This window comes from Cryptotermes secundus, unplaced genomic scaffold (assembly GCF_002891405.2).
Source record: "Cryptotermes secundus unplaced genomic scaffold, Csec_1.0 scaffold523, whole genome shotgun sequence".
Lineage (NCBI taxonomy): Eukaryota > Metazoa > Arthropoda > Insecta > Blattodea > Kalotermitidae > Cryptotermes > Cryptotermes secundus.
Genome location: NW_019734360.1, coordinates 823,691 through 849,009, shown reverse-complemented (window position 1 = coordinate 849,009; position 25,319 = coordinate 823,691). Strand labels below are relative to the sequence as shown.

The 25,319-nt window shown below is 40.3% G+C and overlaps 1 protein-coding gene across 1 annotated transcript; it reads right to left on the bottom strand.

The window, feature by feature from the left end:
* Positions 1-216: 216 nt before the first annotated feature.
* On the bottom strand, positions 217-24,351 carry LOC111868868 (trafficking protein particle complex subunit 10). The gene is made up of 20 exons (XM_023859910.2): positions 24,036-24,351; positions 23,722-23,939; positions 20,709-20,902; positions 19,445-19,640; positions 17,904-18,015; positions 17,631-17,818; positions 15,997-16,203; positions 14,897-15,082; positions 14,544-14,776; positions 13,754-13,860; positions 11,806-12,118; positions 10,433-10,570; positions 9,137-9,263; positions 8,380-8,595; positions 7,114-7,299; positions 5,188-5,418; positions 4,024-4,206; positions 3,559-3,736; positions 1,827-1,961; positions 217-763 (listed from the first exon to the last, which is right to left on the bottom strand). Exons 1-20 carry the CDS (start codon positions 24,109-24,111, stop codon positions 606-608), a joined length of 3,582 nt encoding a protein of 1,193 aa, XP_023715678.1. The 5' UTR covers positions 24,112-24,351; the 3' UTR covers positions 217-605.
* Positions 24,352-25,319: the final 968 nt, after the last annotated feature.

Sequence of the window (25,319 nt, the reverse complement as noted above, 5' to 3'; positions counted from 1 at the left end):
TGGTTACGGGATGAGGTTTAAAGTACATTTCACACTTTTGCCCAGTGATAAAAGTAGAGGCAGCTTCAAGAACATTGTTCTTCAGCCACAAACAAGATGATACAATATGTCCAATATACACATCAGTTTACACCTTAATTGTAGACCTTTCAACTTAAGTTAACCGACTGGAAATCTTGAAGGGGAGGGGGACGTACAAAAACTATGAATTCAGAGTTCAATATTTCATATCTACATTATATATTCATAGTGGGTGAACAATAAACTATCTGAAATTGTAGGTGGAAAAGATAGTAACAACATTATTGTATCAGTCTAACCTTTCGATACTCCAGTAACTTGTATCAAACTAATGTTATTATTCACTTAGCACTGGCTTCTATATATACCAGTATTCAGATCACAACAATTCACCACTTTGGTGGCAATCACAACATTTTAAAACTGTGGAGTACCCAATGTACAGGTCCTTGTACCAACATTACACTTGTGCTTCAGAGAATGTTCGTATAATGATAGAGTTAACAAAAGCCACATTAACTGGAAATGTTGAGCAACTTTTGTGCTATTGGTCCCTTTGCTCAGTGGTTCCTGGCAATTCGCTGTCATGGTATTGAGGTGTCAGCAGCTGAAGACACTGTTACAGAGGGCAGAACATGCACTTGCTGGGCCTTGCTGCTGTTGTACACCTGACCTGGGCTAAACGGTTCCAGACGGGGGTGCGACGTAGTGTGGGAACCCAATTCAGGTTTGCGGTTTGGATCTGCAAAAAATGGTCCATATAAGGTAGGGGGGTTAAAACATTTTTGGTAATCAGGTAGTCAGACAAATATTTTGCTCTCAAGAAAGAGATGGATCAGTATTTTCTGGTGCCTTGCTGTGGCTGTCACCTCCGACTGGTACATCAAGATCCCTTTTTTCAGTGTTATTGCGCTGTTCATCTTATAGACCCACAGGTAAGGCACAAGATATTGGCCACATACACAAAAAAAGATTATTATAGCTTCTTAGTTATGTTGATAATAACGTCTTTAGATGTTGTATATCACTTGCTTTCTTCCACAAGTGTNTTCAGTGTTATTGCGCTGTTCATCTTATAGACCCACAGGTAAGGCATAAGATATTGGCCATATACACAAAAAAAGATTATTATAGCTTCTTAGTTATGTTGATAATGTCTTTAGATGTTGTATACCACTTGCTTTCTTCCACAAGTGTCTTAAGTGACACTGCCAGAACTTCAAATGCTGAGTAGGAAATTAGTTGCCAGTCAAAAGTTTTTGGTTGCTACCTGTGATTAGGTGACCATAGTTTTCAATACCCGATATAAGGGTCTGTTTCTTGTTTTATATAATGACACTGTCAGTTGGCCTTAATGTTACAATTGCAGGAGAGATGGTTCATACTGCCATCTTTAGGGCTATGATACCATACTGCAGACTGGTAGGTGGACAACAGTTTGAAGAAACATTCTGCATACATCTTAGAGGTCAACTTGAAGCTGTGCATTCATCCAGAAATGTGCCACATGCCACACTATGATATGGAGTCATAAACCTGACGACCAAAATGTGAATATTTGTTACTTGCTCTGTGTAGATTTCATACTTACAGATGACAAATGGTTACTTAAAGACACAACTGGTGCTGGGATTTATAACTTTAGTAGAAAATTTCCTTCAAATGAAACTTGTTCAGAAACTGGGAATAACTCTCATAAACCCACATTTTCACAATTTGCAAATAATGGCTTTATTCAAATATAAATTTAACATTAGTTAAATGTGACCATATATATAAAACATAAATAAAAAACTTATACGTACCTCTTGAGTAAGTCTTCTGATCTGCAGGTATATATTTAGAGAGCCTTACCAATGGTAATGGAAGAAACCCACCAATCAGAGGCATTACATCCAACGTAACATTCTGCTTGTCTACACTGTCTAGTGAAATAACACCTGCAGAAATAAATCCCATAACAGAATACAAAACATTCCAACATGGTCACTACAAAGCTGCACTTTGAAAATGACTTTTAGACAAAATTCTAATCTAAGAATGCAGTATCAAGTTGTGTGAGTTTCAAGAGTCGGACCATACTGTTCATTTCAGCAGATGATTCAGAGCAAGAAAGCCCAATGGCATGGGAATACAGAGTAAGGGTAATGAAGGCATACAGTGAAGATTACTGTTTTCTGGGATGTGACACCATGTAGTCTGGTAGATTGTTACCGACGTTTCAAAGGAACCTATTTCCTCCATCTTCAGGGAAGAAGAATAAGGTTCTCTCAGTGGTGACCACGAAGATTATCATCCTCCAGGATATGGTTCTGTGCAGTCTGGTACATTTTTACCACTGCTTCAGAAGAACCTGTTGCCTCAATCATCAGACAAAAGGAGATTCTCATAGCAGTGACTATGAACAGTACAATCTTCTGGTATATGACACTGTGCAGTCTGGTAGAAGTTGGCCAAATCAAAGAGTAAGTTATATGAAACAGTAAGATTTGAGGCTTTCACGGCGGTGACTATGAAGAAAGCTGTCTTCTGGGATTTGGCACCGTGTATATGTGGTGTTAAGCGACGTTTCGGAGGAACAGTCTGCTTTTACCGGTTCTCACGGTCTCTCCGCTTGCAGAATTCTTATATATTTTCTTCTACCCTGAAGATGGTAACTGAAACGTCGGTTAACACCACATATACACGGTGCCAAATCCCAGAAGACTGCTTTCTTTATATGAAACAGGTTGGAGAGCAGGCTAATGGAGAAGATGAATGTAGTTGCCCTTCTCAGGTACTCTTACTCTTGCCTAAATTTCAAGGCCTTCTGTTATTTCACAATTCCCATTTTCAGGACCTAGGGTTTCCAACTGTCTTACCCAGAGCTCTGTCTTCTCTTCCCCATCCCTGGCCTTGATTTGTCAGGTCTTGCTCTGTGACACAGTCTTCCCAAGTCTCCTATATAATCTTCCCACATCCCAATTTGATTCATTTTTACCCTCAAGATCCAGACAAGAAGTTCCTCCACAAGATTAGTAACCAGCTACAAGACTACACGGTGTCAAAAGCCACAGGAGATCAGTCTGAATGAAGGAGGCACACTCAGGATGGTGTAGCAGACAGGACAGTAAAGGAATCATGATATATTCATTCATGGCGTTATATCTCTTTTTTGGGCCCTGGTCTCTTCTTCAGTTTTGTAATCTTTTTTACCCAGACGGTAGGACTCCTTGGATGAGTGATCGGCCCATTGCAAGGCTGCTACCTGCACATAGGACAACACAGAATACATGCACACACAAATATCTATTCTTTGAGTGGGATTCAAACCCACAATCCCAGCATTCAAGCAAGTGAAGACAGTTCATTCTTTAGACACTGCAGCCACCATGATCAGCAACCATGATATATACTAAGGTAAAATCTCCAGTAAAATAATGTAAACCTCAGTCAGGAGGACTCATGACATGGCTAGGATCTGAACCAAGTACTGTTCTTCCTGAACACAAATGTGAGCTTGAGAACCAGTATCTTCAGCACAGACACCGAACCTACCGGCCGTTCTGCCGCACACAGCCCACATGGTTTGATCTGCCAGCACCTCATACATCAGCGAACTGTGAGAGCTGGCACCGACTCGTTGTACATGAAGTTGAAGGTGGCACATTGTTCCAGCTCGACAAAATTCGTTGCCTTTCGCTGGTTCAACACGAGATTTCACCACAAACAATGTCTGAGAGCAGAACAAAATAACATATAGTGAGGCTCCATCCAAAATAAACTGCCTCTGACATGGGATGCAATGCAATGTAGTTCAAAATTCAATTTCTTCTGATACATCATCTCAAAAAATGATTAAAATACTGACATTTTAAAACATCGTGGTACAGAAACAGAGAGCTGTAGAATTTAAATCCACCAAGCTGGCCATGTCATGGGATACTTAAATTCCCCCTAACCTTACCATGAATGTTATTATACTTAATATGCAACTAAAGGGTTACAATACAATACATATACCTTATAGTCATTGATTTCAAAGTTGCAGCGGTATATTCGAGTCTGGCTCTCGCTGATGAGTTTTGTGAGGTTGATGATTGGACTGTAATGGACTGTGAATTCAGTCTTGATGGGACATATGTCCTCCATATTGCCTACATCCAGCTGCCACATGAAGGATACATCCATGCCATTGCCAACAATCTGAAACAAGCAGCACATTCCTGCAAACACGACAGAGAGTGTTTCAGGACATCAGTAAGAGTGAAAAGGTGTTGGGCACCACTAGAATATTCTCTTCAGGGGAGGACGGTGAGACTTGCTTACAGACTTAAGGTTCATTCATCACCCTAGAGGATTCAGGATAAAAGGACGATTCTGAAATACCGAAATCCCAACACTGAAGCAGATGTCACAAAATTACAACTCTGTCCAGTGTAGGTTATATGGGAAAGTTGTGTTTTTATGTTGGTACTACACAGATGTTTCATTTAATTCTTGTTTTTTTTTTAACATTTGTTAGGTCCTAGATGGTATATAAAATTTTTTGTCTGCTTTAATTTATTTCTTTGATACTCAGTGTGTCTACATGTATTTCTAATCTTCATCTTATCTCTGATTTTAGACGTTGATAGATTAAGTTCTATTTCATATTACTTTCTTTTTTAAAATTTGTCTGTTTAGTGCTGGCTTCTACTCTGTTATTACTTTGATTTTATGGACTCTGGCTGTCAAATTATGCATGGCCACACATGAAAAGCCTCATGTATATGGAGTTTTGTAATTTTTGTCTCAACTCCCACTGACAGTTTATGCTGTGTTTGGTTAATATGTCCCGTTTTGGGTTGGTTCTGGTGCCTGGATATAGAGACTAGCTCTATCGACTGGGTCAAACCGAGTAGGCTTTCATCTGAGGACAGAGTCAAGTCTCCAAAATGTTGTTTTTATATAAAAAGTCAATAACTGTATTGATATGGCACTATCACAGATTTTTATATCTTATTTACTTCTAACTTGCTATTAATATCTAATAATAATACATAGTTCACTTGTAGATTACAGGCCACACAGTTTGTTTTATTAATATCTAGCACATTTTGTTCTTTTCTTCAATGCTTATTTTTTTAAAGATATCTGCAAGTGGATGTTGATGCCTGCCATGTGTTCAATAGAACAAAAACTTGCCAGTTTCTGCCCATTGGTTGGGTTAAGGGATCCCAGTTTGATATCTTCGTTTCCTGTGACAGTGAGTGTTGGTTCACTAAGCTCCAGCATTTGAACGTTAAGTCCAACAACAACAATCTGCACAAACTTGCGTGTGTGTGCAGTATGAAGGCGAAATGAAGACATTAATGGTGGCTGGAAGTGGAGTATGATGTTCTTTTCTTCAGGTGTCCAGGGACACTGCAAAGTTACCTGTAAGGGAGACAAATTTATGTAAGATTTGAAGCTTTCATGGTGAATGAATGTATAAAAATCTTCTCTGGTGATCTGTGTCAAAGTTGAGATGAAAATAAACGTTTCAAAGACCTGCTGTCCTCATCATCACAGTAAACATCAACACAGCAAGTTTTAAAAACTCAAATTTGATGCAGATGAAGATTTTAACAAAGATACAGCTTGTTTAATCAGATCACCAAGAATATTAGTAATTAAGAAGCAGGAAGCTCAGAACATAGAATTTCTGCTTTGGTTTAACTCTGTGACATGAGAGTGTCATTTGGCATTTCATTGCTGTTAGTACAGGAACTGTCTCTAGTAACGGTTCTTGAGTTATATTTTTCTGCAATATACGTTTTAATTATTCTTTCACCAACTTCACAAGCACTTTAACAAATGTGCATTAGTACAGTTAAAAAACATCTGTTTCTGACAATTCAACAGCGCAAACAGAAACACCTCCATGATTTAATAAAATTCCTAAAAATAAACCTGCATTTTTATTTTCTTTTGAAGAACTGTATTAAAAATCTTTTACTTCCTTAAATTTGTTTATTTTTTATTATCACATATATTTTATGTTATTTAATTAAAACATTTCTGTGTAACCTTTTCTCATGTTTTTTCACTAAATATATTGGAAATAGGTTATGGTGGAAAAAATTAATTTTATCTCCAACACTTGGAAAATCATGATCCAAGATGTGCTTATCGCCTTAAGCCCTAAGATTCAGGAACCAATTGGGAGAGTCACAAAGATCTCCTCTGTGCATCTGTAGCCATACACTAAGTACAGCTCTTTCTTGTGCCTAAGTACAATACTATGAAGGTACATAAGCAGAATGAAAATAAAGCTCTACACATTCTTAACCTCAGCACAAATTTGAAGTGGGTGGTCAGCTTCATGCTCCAACTGCTTTATCCAAAGAAAGCAATATGAATAGGGCTGAACCAACTCAAGATGCAGATGAAGGGGGAACTGTTATGATAGGGTTCTTGAATTGTGATGATACAGAGACTTAGCTAGTATGTTAAATGTTTGCCAGACAGTAGAAGTGAGAGGGTCCAGACTGAGATGGCCAAAAGATGTAGAGAATGATTTACGACAGCTGGGATTGAAAAGATGGGGGAAAGAGGCAAATAATACATAACAGCCAGAATATGTTGTAAAGGCTGTCAGAGTATCATACAGGAAAGGATTAAGTACATAAATAGCGGCCTCCATAGTCTAGGGGTAACGTTCCCACCTCATGACTCAAGGTACGCGGGTTGAAACCTGGTGGAGGTCATGGAATTTTTAAGGGCGGAAAAATTCAGGGAACAAGGCCTCCAGAAGGGACTTTAAGCCGTGGGTCCCATGTCGTAGATTTACGGCACGTAAAAGATCCTCATGTCTCTAGGAGACCTCTGAGCAAAATTAGGCAAAGTTTCCCGCCAAAGTAGTTTCCACTGCCTCCGGTAGATGGGGGAAGTATCGGGTAACGAGGGCCGATCTCGTTGGCTGAACGGGGCTGATAGCAAGCACCAGTACCGGAAGGGTATGGTGACTGGTAGAATATCAAAGGGGGACGTATAACAGACTATTAGTCGCGGTGCATGGGGAAACCCACCCCCTCCAATAATAATAATAATAATAATAATAATAAGTACATAAATAGTGTAAACACTTGCTTTGTGTTCTGTGATGCTACCATCTTTCTGAGGTGGAAGCTCCGCTAGTACACGCAGAAGAATTGACAGAGTCTGAAAAGGTTCCGACTGGGGCAAAGGCACTTCCAAATCCCTAACAAGAGATTCTTCACTCGATTTCACTTGCATCTGCAGACCTCTTGATGTGCGAAGCCTTAAACTTGTATCCTGCAAGGACATGAAATGTACAACTCAGTCCTTTATTCCTCTAAAGCACAGTGGTAATTATATGTACCACTTTCTTCAACATTTAAAAATTATGAATCTTGTCCACAGAAGATCGTTATGGATTTCATATAATTCTCAGAATAAAAAACGATTATTTCTCTAAACCGTATTATATGATTGTAATTGGGTCACAGCTACTTTCTGTGAGGCAGGAAGTAAATTTTTAAATATGTATTAAGTCATGCTTACAATTTTTAATAAGATATCACATGTTTCCAACATAACAGAAGTCAGATGTTGGCAACAGTGCTAGAGACTTTGCCATATTTACAGTACGCATTCCATTTTGCAGTTAATTTATTTACTTGTTCTGAAAACTCAACATGAAAACTGAATGTCCCACAAGTTAAGATTTAACAGAAAGAGGGATCTTGCATACAACATACTCTGGAACACATAAGCCAGGTAGCTACCTCTCCCCCACACACCCCCCCCATTATTTCTTGGAAGGGGGTATCAAAATTGAAGAAAAGGAAACATACCAATAACTAACAAACTTCAAAGAGCTGAGCCCTTCTTGAGAAGCTGCCAATTGTGTAGCAACTCAAGAACTTCCCAGCATTTTACAGAACCCAAAAGTTCATTACTGTGTTCACAAGAGCCCTCCACTGGTCCCTATCCTCAGCCAGATTGATCCAGTCCATACCACCCCATCCTATTTCTCTAAGACCCATTTTAACATTGTCCACCCACCTACATCTTGGTCTTCCATACACCCATACAGAACTACAGGAAAAATTATAGTTTGTATATTATAATTTTTTTTAGACAGCAGATGAGAACCAAAAAGGTAGCATTACCCAAATTCAATCTTCTCTTAAATTTTGATTCATTACTGTCAGGAAACATACCAACAGTAACACCAATTAAAAGAAACAATCCTTCTATAATGGATATTGAAGAACAATGAGTAAAAAGTGTTAAGTGACTTAAACTTTAAGTCTGTAAGCAAATTTCCTAGCTGCTGGCAATCAATGGTTACTAGTGTCATGCATTTTTATACTTCAAGAAAGTATTTACCTTTGCAATAGCATAGCTGCCTGCACAAACTGTTAAGACCATCTCCTGCTCGAGACCTGCCAGCAGGTCTTTTTCTCCCTTGTTGAGCGTCAGAGTAGATGGCTCTTTCATCACTTCAAAATTCACACGTGGGCTGATGGCACTCGACAGAAACTCCAGATTGCTTGACACCAGAAGGGACAGCTGACAGAGCCTGTACAAACCTTTCTCCTGTGCCTTTGTTGTGGAAAGAACAGCCCAACATCAATACAGATATAAATAAGTTTGAGGTCTACCTGGCTGGAGTACTTTGGGTCCTTTAAGGGATCTGATACAGTTAGGTAAAAGGTAAAGACGTCCCTGCAGTTAGTTACTTAAGCACTATACCATGAAGGCATATGGGGGAGTGGAGGCATAGCTCCATTTCTCTTTACCACAGCTCTAGATGGAAATGAGAGTTCAGCCACATGACCCTGCTGCTTTAACACCTCAGGAAAGGGCTCCCAGTACCCTTTGGTGCATATTTCAATTACTCCAACAGAATATGGATTCAAAATTTGAATCACTTAAAAGAGTTACATCTTCTAAGGTAGAATGCCATGTAGTCCAATGAAAGTCAACTGACATTTCAGAGGAATATACCACCTCCATCTTCAGGTTGAAGAGTAAGCAAAGCAACAAACCTGCATGAATCAGGCAGCAAGCAGCATCTGATATTATAGACTGAAAAATACCTCATGTAAACAGGCATAGCTAGTCATAATGAATTCTGATATACCTTTGCTTTCACCATGAATTCATTCCTTCCAGGTTTAAGTATAATATTCTCCGATAGCAGTGCTGATGAAAAATCTCCTTTTGGCGTGTTTGATATTTTTTTGTATTTCCCATGACTATCTGTCCGCCTAAAATTAGAGAAACCTCAATGAGGAAAAGAAATGTCTTCAGTAAATAAGATATAAAAGTCAGGACATGGATAATGCCAAAAAGTTGATCACTGTATATGAGAGTCTTTAACATTTTCTGTAATAGTACAGGGTGATTATTTAGATACAAAATATGCACCAACAACACTTAAAAGTAAGAGGATATGGTATCTCTTGTCATACAAGTGTCGTATAGAGTTGATCTAGACAGTGCAGCTGACAAGACATGTGGTCATTGCTCAAGATACTCCACTTCCAAAAGAACGCACTTCTTCCATAATTTTGGACAGTTTCATACACATGTTTCAAAGAAATATTTCAGTCAATGTCAACTGCATTTTTCGCTCCACTGCCCGAACTTTGATTTTTTGTCTATTTTCCTTATTTTGAATAAACAGAAGGAGGCTTATAAGATAATTTTGCTGTCTGTGTCTCTCTCCCCCTAACACTGCTAGGCAACAGTTTGGCAAACAGGTTACTGCAACAGTGAAAACACTTGCAACAACAGAAGAACTGCTGGATGCAGTCTTCTGTATGCAGTCCATATCAATTATTCACTATGTAGTGAAAGGAATATAGGTGATCAGTTCCTCCCAGAAATTTTCGTTTGTCCCCCAAGCCTCTTTCAGCAGCAAAAATGAGTAACAAATCACAACTAAGGCAGATGGGTAGGAATATACTACATCACATGTAAATTTCCAGGTTTTTATTACAGTGAGTGTCTACAGAGCAACCATCAGGTTGTGGCACTGTGTATTATTGTAGGTGGATTCCATCGTCTCAGAGGAATATTCTGCCTCCATCTTCAGGGTCAAAGTAATTCTGGCGAGGAGGCAGTCAGCCTGGACTCTGTCTCCTCTGCCTCTTCTGTGGATATGAGTGAGAGCCCAACAGTATGGGAAGTGTGTATATGTTACAGCTAAAGTGACTGATCTGGTTACTATGAACAGTATCCAGAAATTATAAAAAATCCTCAGCTGTGAATTATATCTTTCATAATTGCCAGTTAATCACTATTACCCTAACACACACACAAATCTTGACCACATATTGTAAAGGTAAGTTTGTTACACTGATGTATATGTTACAAAACTCTTGACAAGCTCAGGGAAAATGTGAGCAGCCGCCATAAGTACACGCCATCTTACCGCAGGAATTGCTTCGGGTTTTTTGAGACTATGCTAGCAGAGCTGAGGCTCTTATCTTGCTTGTAGTCCAGGTGCTCCACCATGTGCAGCCTCGCAAGTGCTGGGTTGGCAGGTTTCACCTCCTCACTGTTGCACTTACTAACAAAAAGACAGCCTCATGAGCAGATACCAGCAGGACATAACAAAGTGTGATGGTTCTTGCAAGGTCAGTACAAATCCAAGCTTTCAACTGGTATTCAGTTTAGGAGTTAGGACTGCAATCTACTGGGATGTAATGCTGAGTAGACTGATCAGACTATGTAGCATTGCAAGCAAGTAGACTGAAGTCTTCATATCCAAAAAACAAACTCCATGGCCTGTAGTCTGCAGGCAGACTATACCAACCGAGCGACCACTGCTTGTCGGCGAAGTTAGTGCCAATTATTGCAGAAAGAGGGTGTCACATGGTCAGCATAATGGTTCCCCATGCCGTTAATCTTGGTTTTCTAGACCAAGTCTTGATATCCACCACTGTGGAAACCATGATCTCATTTAGTTTAGGAGTTATGACACATAATTTAAAAATTGTTACTTTTAAAAGTGTCCATGGGAAACAGGAGGGGCGTGTTGGACTTCCCTGCCACATACAGAAATACATACATACATACATACAGAAATGCATGTTTTCTTTCTTCTCTCTTGCTTTATTAGAGAAAAAAATTCTAGGCTAGTCTAGTCTACAGTCTTCTGGACTGTAATACCATGTAGTCTGTTGAAAGTCAACTGACGTTTTGAAGCAACATGCTGTCATGTCATGCTGGTTTCTTTTTAGCGTTACTCTTTAGGAGGTGACACTCTTAATAGTATGCATCTTGTTGTGTGTTATAAACAAGGTGCATAAAATGTATACAAAAGTATGCAGTTTACACAACAGTATCCTGTATTTAAAACAAAGTAGATACCATCATAGCGACATTTGTCTTTATTGACACAACATGTTTTGACCCTTATACTGGGTCATCATCAGGCATACAATGATACCAGACAGTTGTTGAGTTGCATCTAACAATTTGCATCTAATTCTTCAATGTTTTTAAATGCATAAATTGAGTCTTTCAGTTAAAATTTCAAATATTCAGATACTAAAATTTAAAAATTAGAGACTAAAGATTAAAACATAAAAAGTAAAATTGTACTAAAATGGAAATGAAGTATTTTGCAATAAATCTCTTTAAAACTTTGCGGTGACACATTTCTCCGATACACTGACTGACTTTCAACAGACTACAAGGCATTATATACCATAAGACAGAACTCTTCATAACCACTGCTGTGATAACCTCAGATCCGATACATTCAACTCTGCCAGAATGTGGACTCTGGAATACACCTACTTGAGGTGTTGAGTATCTCCTGTGATATTTTGTTGTGACTGGACTGACTGCCTTTTCCCACCACCACTCTGTCTTCTCTCCGCAGGTGGTTCTTGTGAACGAGAATTAGGTAAATCACTTTGCTTCTTTCCATCCTTAGTCCCTTCTAAAGAGATGGCAGCTCGGACACAGTGGATCTGCTTCGGAAAATAGCTCTCAATCACAACAATCACTTCTACTGTTGAGTCTTGTATAATGACTTTATTGCTGCCCTGCCTCACTTCCACCTTCACTAATTTAAATGCATCAGCCAATGATGTCATCAGAGGTGACTCTGAAATATCAAATTACAATTCATATTGAAAACATAACAGCCAATATATTTACGATGGTATAGTAATGGGCTATAGGCGGGATAGCCAGGTTCAATTCCTGGCAGAGGCAAGAGATTTTTCTCCTCTCCACAGCATCCAGACTAGGGCACGCGGTAGTGTAGTTGGTTGAGGCACTATGCTACAAGCCGGGAGGTTGTAGGTTGGATTCCAATGAGGTCACTGAATTTTTTCAAAGCACCTAATCCTTCTAGCCATATTATGGCCCTGGGGTTGGCTCAGCCTCTAACAGAAATGAGTACCAGGAAGATTCCTGGGGGTAGCAGGCTGGCGTTTAAGGCTGCATCAACCTTTCATACCCCTATGGGCTTTCACAGCCTGTTACAGGGAGAGCTTTACCTTTTCTTTTCTTAACCACAGAGGTTTAGACTGGCTCTGGGACTTATGGAATCTACTATCCAATGGGGACTGAGGTCTCTTCCCCTCAAGGTAAGCAGCTGGAGCAAGAACCTGACCATTCATCTCCGTCCACTGCTGAGGTCAAGAATGGTAGAGCTATACCGCCTTTCACCCATATGGCTACTGGAGAGATAATCATCTCAATGCCATAACATCTTTATAGGATATAATATGAACTCTGAGGAATTGAAATATGTACCAATTCCCAAAAAAACAATTATTTTTCAAAAATAACTTTATCATTAACCACAGCCACATGGAAAACAGGATGAAAAACTGGAATTTACAGGCCTGATGGTGAAATGTTAATGAAGTGGCAATATTTTTTTCATTTTTGATTCTGTGTTGATTAGAAACCCCTTCAATTACAAATAACTTTACAAGAAAACACATTTTTATTTGCAACTTCTTGCTTTTTTACAAGCTTCTTTTACACATCAATTTATTTTATTTATGTACAATTTTTCTGATGTCATCAGTAGCTCTGAATGTATATAAAATGGTAATAATAATGAATTGGAAAAGGATGTGTAAAGAAGTAGCCACTATCCCAGCATTTGCCTGGAGGTACAGAAGAAAACCACAAAAACTGTAGATCAGGACAGTCATTGTCCTTATGAAGATCCTGACTAGGAATCTCCGGAATATGAGTCAGAAACATTAACACTTGGCCAACTTCCATTTAGCTTTTACTTTAAACACAAAAATATAGTATCTTACAGCCATAGTGCTCTGTCAGTCATGTCTCTCAGCTGCTAAACTGCCTGAAGAATTTTGCTGAAAATATTCTTAAAATGTACTGACAAAATATGAAAACATTTAACTGTATCCTCTGATGATTTGTTTCCACGTCTATTATGATACAATGATATGAAAAAATCATAAATAAACCTTAATGCTAGTCAGTAACGACAAATTTAGATCATGACACTCCTCTTTTTCTTTGTGTTCTTATTTCTTATAATGGCTTAAAATGCAAACCAACTTTCTGTGATTTTTGAGATGATGTCTCAATAAAATCTGTCAATCCTACTTTTGCTTTATGCAGGCCCTGGAGCTACTGCAACAATCACTTCCCCTTAAATCTGGGCCTGCAGATATGTTTCCGCTGCATCAACCTATTAAAGCAGTGAATCCCTTCATATGAAGCATAACAATATTACTTTAACTACTCTTACCTGTCTGCAATTCCTCCAACATATTCACCATTTCATCAAAATACATAATTCTTGTAGACATGTCTAACTCGGGAGCACTGGCAATCATCGCACTGGTTTTGATAAACCTATAAATAAGAAAGATAAAATGTTAATAGTGAGAGTGTCATAAAAACCACTGAAAAGAACATGATACATGAAACTCTACTGGATCTGGGGTTCTCAAAACAGTGAGCATATCGAGCACTATCTTCTGGGATGTATCACTTCCCAGAAGTAAAGTAAAAGTAAAGGTACCCCTTTAACGGGCTGTGGAGGCCCATAGGGTTGTCAGATGTTGAGACTCCCACATTTTATAGACAATCGGCTCGCAGATGGCAGTGAGGTTGTCAGCCTTATGCGCCGGCCGCCTTTTACCCCCATGAATATTCCTGGTACTTATTTCTGTTAGAGGCTGAGTTGGCTCCAGGGCCATAGTGCAGCTGGAAGGATTAGGTAAATTGAAAAAATCCACCTCATCAGAATTCGATCCCGCAACCTCCGCTTGTAGCATACTGCCCCTACAAACTACGCTACTGTGTGCTCCCATCACTTCCCAAAGTACTCTTCATATGTACGAAGCTGCTAAACGACTCAGTAACTCTGGTGTGAAGATGTTTCTTATGGAGTTGATAGTCATTTAACAGGCCACAAAATTCACAGTCATGTAATCCAAACATTCGATGCTACCACTGAATCCATATCAAAGCAAACTAACATAGCAGTCAATATACTGAATAAGCAGTCGAGGACAGCTTTGAGTGACACCTACCTCTTCTTGTCGTCCATTTTTCTATAACAATCGGCTAATTCAAGCTGTGTCTGTATGGCAAGGTGTTTCCAGTTTTCTTCTTCAAAAGTTTTCAATGTGTCAGTGAGAAACACAGCAGCTTTCTGCATCTCACCGAGCTGCACGTAAAATCCTGCTAAATCTCGACCAATCGCACGTGCGGATCTAATCCGACCTATGTGTTTGTAAGTCCCCATGGCCAGTTCAGCTAGCTCCTACAAAACAAAGTGACTTAAAACTGTTTTCATATAGTCAGGACAGAACAGTGGATACTGTAAATATCATGATAAGAAATAAGACATACAATACGCATCTCATATGATATACAAACTTGCCAGGTAATGTTTCTTGAAAGCTTCTTTTGATGAAAGTGCTTCCTTCAATTTGTCTGTGGGTGTAGGCTGTTTGCTATTCCCCTGAGAATCGCCCATACCAGCTGACAGACCAACAACTATGTGCAACTGCTCACTGGTTGGCTCATTGCCTGGCATGAGTCCACAGAGCTCGCCTAAGTCACGCAGCTAGGAACACAAGTTATATAAAAATTATGTTTTTGGCTCTCATGAAAGTAACTGAACTGTGCACGATCATATTCGCCATACTCCAATACTTTTATATAAAATCATGAATGAAAAGATATCAGAAAAGAAATTCTTTATACAACTGAGAATGGAGAAAACCAGTCCTTTCTTTTTACAGTTCCAAAGTTATGTATAGAAATTGAGCTTAAGTACTGCAGGATACACCGACGTACAGAGGAGTTAGATGCTCATGACTTTTGAGTAGACACCAGTTGTACATATCCTTGTGTTCACAGGAAGGTCAGAGGCTTTTCTCCAGACCAGCTCTCTGGTCCACCCAGCCTCCTATCCAATAAGTACTGGAGGTTTTCCCCCTGGGGTAAACTGGCTGCCCACTCACCTCCATCTAGTGTCAACATTAAGAATGCCTGGAGCTATAAGCTCCACCTAAGGGAGGCCGCACGCCAACTGCCTCAAGACAAGCAAGACATGAGACAAAAGACGCAGTTTGCTTCATTCGTGATTCGACAGCATGAAGCTGATATCAGCATCACGACTCAAACCGGTGTGCAGCGGTTTTCATAATCTCATTCGTTTCAACCGCACTCCTTTCTTTGCATCATGTCGCAGACAACGTGTCTTGACTGTCACATGTCTTGACGCATGTCGGTGTGCGGCCTACCTAAGGCTTCATGGCATTGTGCTTAATAAAAGGAAGTGATCATGGGCTGATTTGAGATACTATGTACACTGACTCTTGCCTGGACAGACTGGAGAACACTATGAAAAATCAGTTAGTACAAGTGGTCTCCACACTGAGAAATGTAATAGCAACTCATTTCTAATTCAACCTATATGAAAGAGATACACCAATACTTGTCCATGAAGAGGAGTGGTACATCAGCTAATCCTACCTTGTCTCGAGCATATGCCCAGAGACTTGCAGTGTAAAGTGAATATGCCTCTACTTGACCACTGTCATTGAAACGTTCGCAAGTGTGTAAAACCTCCAGGCAGCAGAGGAACACCCAGCATGCAATAGCCCCTGGTGGGGCAGCAATCTCAAGAATTCCCACTTCCTTGATGCAGTTGTGAAGAAATGGGAGGGACCGCTGAGCTATCTGAAACAAACATTTTAAAACAGAATATAAAACAGCAAGAGAAACAAAACAGAAAGGCAAGTGACATAATATATAAAGGTAAAGTTATCCTCGTGCTTAACTAATTACATACTATGCCATGAAGGAGTATGGGGGAGTGTATGTATAGATCCACGTTTTTTTGACCTCAGCTCTAGTTGGATGTGAGTGGCCAGCTTCACCCCTGGGAAAGAGCCCCAATACCCATTGAATAGGAGGCTGGGGGGGGGGGGGGGAAGAGCCATTCTGGGTGACATTGAGGAGTCCCAGGGGGACTCAAACTCTGTCCCCTTGGTTGTCCAGCCCATATCATGTCACTATACAGAAATTAAAATGGTGTTATATGAGAGCTCTCAGCGTTATTCCTTTCTGGCACAGGGAAATCTGACAGTGTCAGTTAAGTGGGTGGCACTCCTGCCTCATACTCAGGATGTCCTGGATTAAAATCTTGGTTAAGAGACCAGCTATCCTGACTGACATGTTTCATGATTTTCTCAGTCCCTCTAAGAAAATTCTATGACAGTACCTCAAAACAAGCTGCAGCCACTTCCTTCAACATCCTTTCCAATTCATCATATTAATCATCAAACCATTTGTTGCCACATGTCTGTGCTACCTCTTGCATACAAGTCAGAAGTATTACTGCCAACTTGCTTGGTGCTCTGGTGTAATTTAGATTAAAACTACATAGTAAACCTGTATTTCAGCATCCTGTTGCAAATCTTTAACCAAATGTCTATGTATTCACACTCCATCTATAATGCAACAATTGTTTTATTCACAATTTAACACTAAACACAACATGTTATGGCCACAGATGGCCGCATTGAAACACCTGAAAATGGCCATCTATGGCCAAAACATAGGCTGCGCCATAGCTCAAGCGGTTAGTTGCCGGCTTCCCACCACATCAGCCTGGGTTCGATCATGGGTTTGGTAAAGTGGGAGTTGTGGTCAACAAAGTGGTGCTGGGGCGGGTTTTCTCCAAGCACTTCGGTTTCCCCTGCCAATCTTCATTCCACCAAATTCTCCATCATCATCACACAGGGCAGGTACAATAGTGGCCGCTGTGCCGAGTGGACCCATCTGGACTCCACCCCCCACTAAGCGAAAATGGCCGAAACATGCTGTGTTGAGTGTTAAATAGTGAATAAAACAATTGTTGCATTATAGACGGACTGTGAATACACAGATGTTTGGCTACGTAATAAACACAATAGCTTCAGAATTCTGGAGGTACCACTGAACTGAGGGTTCAAAGAGACATGCCATGTAAATAAGGACCAGGTATCCTGCTACTGGTGGCAAAGACTAATGGGCCTTACTATCAAAATAAAGACATCTAATTTCATCCACACAATATTTTCCTATTACATTAACATGTGAAGTGCTTCATTCAGCAATCTTACCTCCCAAGGTTTGAATGTAAGCAGGAGCATAGCGCACTGTCTGGAGAACAGGTAGCTGCGAAACTCAAGTAGTGATGCCTTACATTCCTTCAGTAATGACCTTTGTGTCAGATTAACTGTCTGACCTAACACCAAACCAAGCCAGCTGTCAAATGGGCACTGGAAGTTGCTAAGCCACTCTGGAGTGTCTGTAAACAGTGTAGATTTATTATTGGTGTGCTCAGAAAATTCAGTTCTCAAAATTCTCTAAAGACAGGAAGGATTCCACCTTACCGCCAACATTAGAATTGAGGACAAACTGTGTAAAGAGAGCATCCAATTCATCATACTGAACCAAGGCTTCATCATAGAGGCCCAACATTTCCAGGACAAAGGCCAGTTCTTCCTGAAAGCAAATGGAGATCCATAATGTAATTATGTATAATTATTTCTACTCAGGTGAGTGAGGATAGTGCAGTCAGTATAGTGACTGGCCACAAACTGGATGGCTGAGGGGTCAAAATTCAAGTCCTGGTAGGAGTAAGATTTTTCTCCTCTCCACGTCATCCGTACTAGTTCTGGGGCCCACCCAGCCTCTTGTCCGGTGGGTACTGGGGACTCTTTCCCCAGGGGTAAGGGCGACTGGGGCGTGAAGCTGACCACTCACCTCCAACTAGTGCCGAGGTGGACAATATGTGGATCTATACATTCATTCCTGCAGCACAGAAGTCTTTTGACTATTATCTCAGTCACTTCCACACCTCCGTTTCAACTTCTGTCGTAAGCGAAACCTTTTGCCACCCAGTTGTGAACTGCTTTACATGACACACACTTCCCACCATAAACAGGAAACATTTCTTTATGAATACCCTTTGCAGAGAATCCTTCTGCCCACAAAGAATGCACAACATAACGCTGTTCTTCATTATTATACTCCTCCAGCATGGTCACAATTTTGACTACTGAAACCAGCCTCTGAACATGTGCATGCGCTTCTACTACCGAGTCTGTCATGAAGCTGGACTGTGCTGCTACCTAGTGATACACATGGAAAATCTGTTATGCCAATTACAGCTGTTTTACTTGCATTTGTGACCTATTTACTGACTCTCCCTCATAGTTCAGCAGAAGTCTGCTGACATTTTTAGGAGCATGATGCCTGCATTGATAACGAACCAAAACCTGACTGAGGAGGAAATTACGAGGAGACTGAACTCGGGTAATGCTTGCTACCATTCAGTCCAGAACCTTTTGTCTTCTGGTGTGCTGTCTACAAACATAAAAATTAGAATATACTTGTACAAAACTATAATTTTACTTGTGGTTCTGCATGGTTATGAAACTTGGTCTCTGACATTAAGGGAGGAACACAGACTGAGGGTGTTTGAGAACAGGGTACTGAGGAGAATATTTGGATTGAAGAGAGACGAAGTGACAGGAGGTTGGAGAAAACTGCATAATGAGGGCCTTCATAATTTGTACTCTTTTCCGAGTATAATTTGAATGTTCAAGTCAAGGAGGATGAGATGGTCAGGGCATGTAGCACGAATGGGGGAGACAAGGAAAGCCAGAAGGAAATAGACCACTGGGAAGACCAAGGCATAGTTGGGTGGATGATATTAAAATGGATCTTAGAGAGACAGGATGAGATGGAATGGATTGAATTGATCTGGCTCATGATAGGGACCAGTGGAGGATTCCTGTGAACACGGTAATGAACTTTCAGGTTCATAAAATGCTGGGAAGTTCGTCAGTAGTTGCAGAATTGGCAGCTTCTCAAGAAGGGCTCAGCTCCACGAGTGACCGAGTGACTGATACATGTGACGGGCAGTTACCTGGAGAAGAAAATACTGACAGAAGCTCCAGCCTGGTTCATTGCGACGTTCCCTTTGGTCCCTTATCACTTCCTCGAACTTTAACAGAGTACGATTATAAGCAGCAAGGAGTAGGTGTCGGATTCTAGCCAGCAGCCCACGCCATGATTCTGCAGATCTTGATTCTGATCGAATGGGGTTGATCACAGACAAACACCTGGCACAACAAAACAGGACAATTAGTATTAATATTACAGTTATCTGGGATATGACACTGTATTTTATTATTTTATTATTATTATTGGAGGGGGTGTGTTTCCCCATGCACCACGACTAATAGCATATTGTATGTCCCCCTTTAATATTCTACCAGTCTCCATACCCTGCCGGTGCTTGCTATCAGCCCCATTCAGCCAGCCGATGCTTACCCATCTACCGGAGGCATTGGAAACTACTTGGGCGGGAAACTTTTTACCTAATAATTTTGCTCAGAGGTCTCCTAGAGACATGAGGATCTTTTACGTGCCATAAATCTAAGACACGGGACCCACGGCTTAAAGTCCCTCCCGGAGAACTTGTTCCCTGAATTTTTCCGCCCTTAAAAATTCCACGACCTCCGCCAGGTTTGATCCCGCATACCTTGAGTCATGAGGTGGGAACGTTACCCCTAGACTACAGAGGCTGCTTATGACACTGTATATTTGGTACATACATATGAGCACACTAGGCCAGCATGATGCCTCTGTGGGAACTGCCCACATTCCAGCAAGTGTGACAACGCAAGCGTCATTGCTTAGCAACAACACGTAAACAACGGTTGCTAGGCAAAAGCAAGTAAACAGCGGGCTAGGGAACTTATAAACATGGCGTCCGGCAACAGCAGTACCTATTACGTAACCGTTTTCCATATGTCCGACTCTAGGTTATATAAGAAGACACATTGAGTGGGAGCAAGAGTTACAGTTCTAGTTTCTACAGTTCACTATTGTTATTATCTGTCTGTGTATACTGTGCAGCTGCAATAAATCCTATAGGACAGTTCAACTAGTGGTTGTCTCTTCATACGACATCCCACACCTCCATTTCTCCTTCCTCCTGATGATGGAAGCAACAGACTTCTTCAAAACGATGTTACCTACTTATCAAACTATACACCACCATACATAAGAAAACTCTAATTCAAATACCCATCAGTATGAGAACCTCAAATTTAGTGAAGATAATAACTCCAGAGCTCAACACGAAAAGACATTTGTATGAACTGAACATTTAGTTTTACAATTACCTATCTCCATGCTTTGACGCAAAATCGCTCCGTATTTTGTCAAGAACTGTGGTTCTAGGCAATAATTTATTTGTCTTTTTAATATCATATGTTTCTACAAGAACAATCATCCAGTCTTGAATGTTATTCTGGCCTAATGTTTTCAGCCAGGCTTCAATTTCTTCACGAACTGTTGTCTTATATACATCCACATCCTGAAAGAAACATTGTACATGTAAGATTTGAGGTTTTCACAGTGGTGATTATAAAGAATGCCATCTTCTGGAATGTGATGCCATGGCTGCAGCAAACTGCTCATGATGGTTCCTCGCTTGCAGATTTTTTTGTACCCTGAAGATGGAGGCGATATGTTCCTCCAAAACGTCAGTTCACACAAGATCTATATGATGCCACATTCCAGAAGACGGCATTCTTCAACATTATACATGGTTCACACAGGTAACTTAACTTCCTTTGATTGACTGATAATTACAGTAGGATTGGCAAAAATAACACTACATCACACAAACTAATTACCTATAATCAGTCAGATAATTGTACTACAAGACAGAATAAAGAGGAGTACCTATGTAGTTGATATCTCAATACTATTAAATAAGAATAAAAGGTAAAGGTAAAGTTGTCCCTGTTCTTAATTAAGCAACATGCCACAGAGATGTATTGGGGAGTGGAGGTATATCACCATGCATAACTTTGGCACTAAATGGAGGTGAATGGTCACCTTCATGCCATGGTAATTTTATCCCTAGTACTCATTAGAGAGGAGGTTGGACGGGCTCCAGAGCCAGTCTTGATGCCATGGAGAAGAGAAAAATCTCTTTGCCTTGTTGGGAATAGAACCTTGATTTCCTGACCATCCAGCTCATAGCCTAGCTGCTATACTGACTGAGCTACAGTGGCTCCACAAAACTGAACGGTATCTGAGAAGATCTGATACACAAATTTCACCAAGACCAAGATCATATGTTACTAGTTCAGTTCAGAATCTTGTTGTCTTCCCATCCCCGATGGAAAGCACAGAGATTAAAATGTACAAAACTATGATTTTACGTGTTGTTTTGTATGAGTGTGTGTATGTGTCTCACCCCAAGGGAAGAATACAGATTGAGGGCATTTGAGAACAGGATGTTAAAAAAATATTTGGACTTAAGGCAGATGAAGCATTACAATGACGAAGAATAACTCCATGGAGCAAAGTCCTTCTTGAGAAGCTAGCTGTTGCTTGGCCACTTAAGAAATTCCTAACATTTTATGAAACCTGAAGGGTTGTTGCCATGTTCACAAGAGCCCACCACTGGTCTCTAATCTATGCCTACAAAATAGGTTCTCCGCATCACTGGAAATTTTCCAAGGTGCACACCAGTCCACAATTTGCACACAGCTTTCAATCTTTTGCATGTATATGATTATATAACAAAACTGTGCAGGTAACAAGCAGAAGTCATTACAAAATCATAAGAATGAACACGTTCACAGTATAGGACAAAATGAAGCCAGACAGAGAAAATATAAGAGGCTTAAACTTGGCAGTGGTCAAGCTCACGACCGTTTAAGTGACTAAGCTGCCATTGTAGCATAAGACACATAAGATGGGCATGATCTGCTTTGCAAAGCCTGGACTTGTACACAGTGCAAAAGCAAGAATTTTTAATAACATGCTGTATGTGTGATGTGCATGCTTAACGAGGTCAACCATATTCATAAGCGACTAACCCATCTTCTCGTCAGAGAGGATGTTACATAAGGACTATGATTGCAAGAGTTCAGTTGCAAGAAAAAATCTGGTTGTGAGTCTCAAGGGGCTTGATGCCAAGATGAACTGACTCTGACTTTGACCTTCCCTTAAACAACAAATTAGCTGTTGGAGTAATCAGTTGTCAGCAGTTCAGCTGAGTGAAGGGACATAAAGTAGCTGGTTGGAGAGTGAGAGAGCTCAGTTGTCAGTTGAATGTCAGCCTGTGAAGAGAAGACCAGAAGAGTTGTGTGAAATGGCTGCCAGCTTGGGACCCCGTTAGTTGAGATGTCAGCTAAGGGGTTCCGTATGGGTGCCTGTGACAAGAGGACCAGAGCATGGGAAGCTGAAGACTCTCCCTTGGGGGAAGCTGTTGCCAGGAAACTGCTAATGGAGACTGTAACAGACCAAGGACTCTAGCCTGTGTGTGCCAGTGATCTGTAAAGTGCAGTTCAGAGTGGTGTATACAAGTGGTCAATGAATTCAATTACCCACTCAAAATCCCATCTATAGTCACACACATCAATCATGACAATATTTTCTGCCTATCTATGCCTAGATCTTCCTAGTGATCTCTTTCCTTCAGACTTTTCTACCAAAACCCTGTATGCACTTCTCTTTTCATCTCTTCTCTCCTCTCCTATGTATGCTGCATGCCCTACCAATTTCATCCTCCTTGACTTCATCATTCTAATTAAATTTGGCAAGTAGTATTCAGTATTCAGTATTGAGGGGGTGGGTTTTCCCATGCACTTAGACCAGTTATTGGTCCATTGTGCATCCCCCTTTAATTTCTACTGTCTCCATCCCCTACCAGTACTGGTGCTCGCTATCAGTCCCTTTCTGTCAGCAAGGTTCCGATCCTCTACTGGCAGTGGTATCTAATAGTGGCAAGTAGTATAGTTATGGAGCTCTTCACTGTACAGTTTTCTCCATCCCTTTTGAAAGTGGCCATTTCGAAGACCAACACAGAGCTTAAACAGTAATACATAACACATAATAAAAGAATTTGTCTTCAACAAATAGTGGACCTTGAAGGATCCGATAGTGTTATTTTCAAAACCACTCATACTCACACAAATGTTTTTGTGACATGTCACTGTATTTATTTCACATGTAAATTTACAATTAAATCATACTGCCAACATAGCACCGATGTTATTATTCAGCTCTGTATTAAAAAGAAACAGGTTTATGAAAGTTGTAATATTTCCATACAATAAATAACAAAAAACAAATTTAATTGCTTTACTAACAATACTGTGCAAACAGCATACATACCACACATTCAGTCCAGAAAATATGAAATATAGGTTGTTGAATTAAATGCCAATCTCCTTGTTTTGGAAGAACATCCTTGCTAAAAGAAATGAAAGACCCTTCAACATGAACAGACTTGACAGCCCTTCCATATGACCTCCGCCATTCAGTAGGATCCTTAGGTAACGCCTGAACCAAGGACGACTCCAAACTTGAAAACAGAGCCGTATCACCAGCACCTGACACAAATTAACTCTAATTACCACTTCTAAACGTAACCTCTTATACAAACGTGATCATGAAATATACACATTACATGAAATCAGTGTACTTACATGTTATTATTGGTTTGTTGTCCATAATACAAAATTCTTTAACTGATGTAGTATCATTGCCATTCATTTCCTCCATCCAACCCAAATTCCTACTTTTCGACAATTCTCCCTCCACACGTCACTTTCATCACCATCCGCCCGTTTCTTCATGTCATTCCAAAATAGGCACCATACTTATTTCAAAATCGTTACTGTAAAATTAACAGTAATCACTTCTGCTCGTTTACTCATTAGTGTTAGTTCATAGTATGGAAAAAAAGTCGCTACATAAATAAAATACTAGTCCAATTGTCCAACATGCACAAACGTGACGTGCTCCATCTTGAAACAACTTCGACTTTTAGGGTCGATTTCCAAGCAGGTCAAACTGATTATTTGAAATTTCCTCATTGAAATATAAATTTCCCTCACGTTTTATTTCGGACGTTAAGGATGAGGTCAGGGAAGGGATGGCGAAGAATTGATCGTAAAGTTGCGGCGAAGTTAATTCACCACTAACATTACAGTATTTTAATTGGTATATACTTTATGCAACTACCAATACAATATGGTCCTGCTGAAAAATGTCACCAAAACAATAACTACGAACAATTCCTGGGTTAAATGTTTGATGGCACAATATTAGTTACCCGTAAGATGACGGAATGTACTCGTGCCCCACCTAATTCTGTCATATAACGCGTAGATTATGACCTAATAGCCGGTATATCATTTAGGACAGTGGTTCTCAACCGTTGTGATACCTCGGCCAGCTAAATTCTTTTTTTATACGACGAGGGCCTGGCATGATTGATGCCAGGGTCCGGTACCTGGTGGCGGACCGGTGGTTGAGAAACTGGTTTAGGTAGGTATGAGAAGTACGGGGAGTCGGAGTTCGGTTCTCGGTATGTTAAAGAGATTTGTATTTTCTGTATAACATTCAGACCTGCTGTGGGCCCCACGTATCTTCCTATACAAAGGGGCTGTGTCCCCGGGAGTGAAGAGACAGGGGCCTGGAAGTGACCGGAAGTGACCTTTTACATAGTTCAAGAACAGAATGTAGCAGCTATATAGTCACTATCCCCGTCCCATTAAATTAATTTATTTTTGATTAATTGATTTGTAAGTTATTTAACGATTCTTTTCCTAATACTAATTGAATGCAGTGGGGATAGGTCAGTCAGTCTAGCGACGGGCTCAGGAAGTGGAGATCCCGGGTTCGATTCCCGGTAGGCCAAGATTTTTCTCTTCTACACAGCTTCGAAACCGGAACTGGGGCCCACCCAGCGGCCTATCCAATGGGTA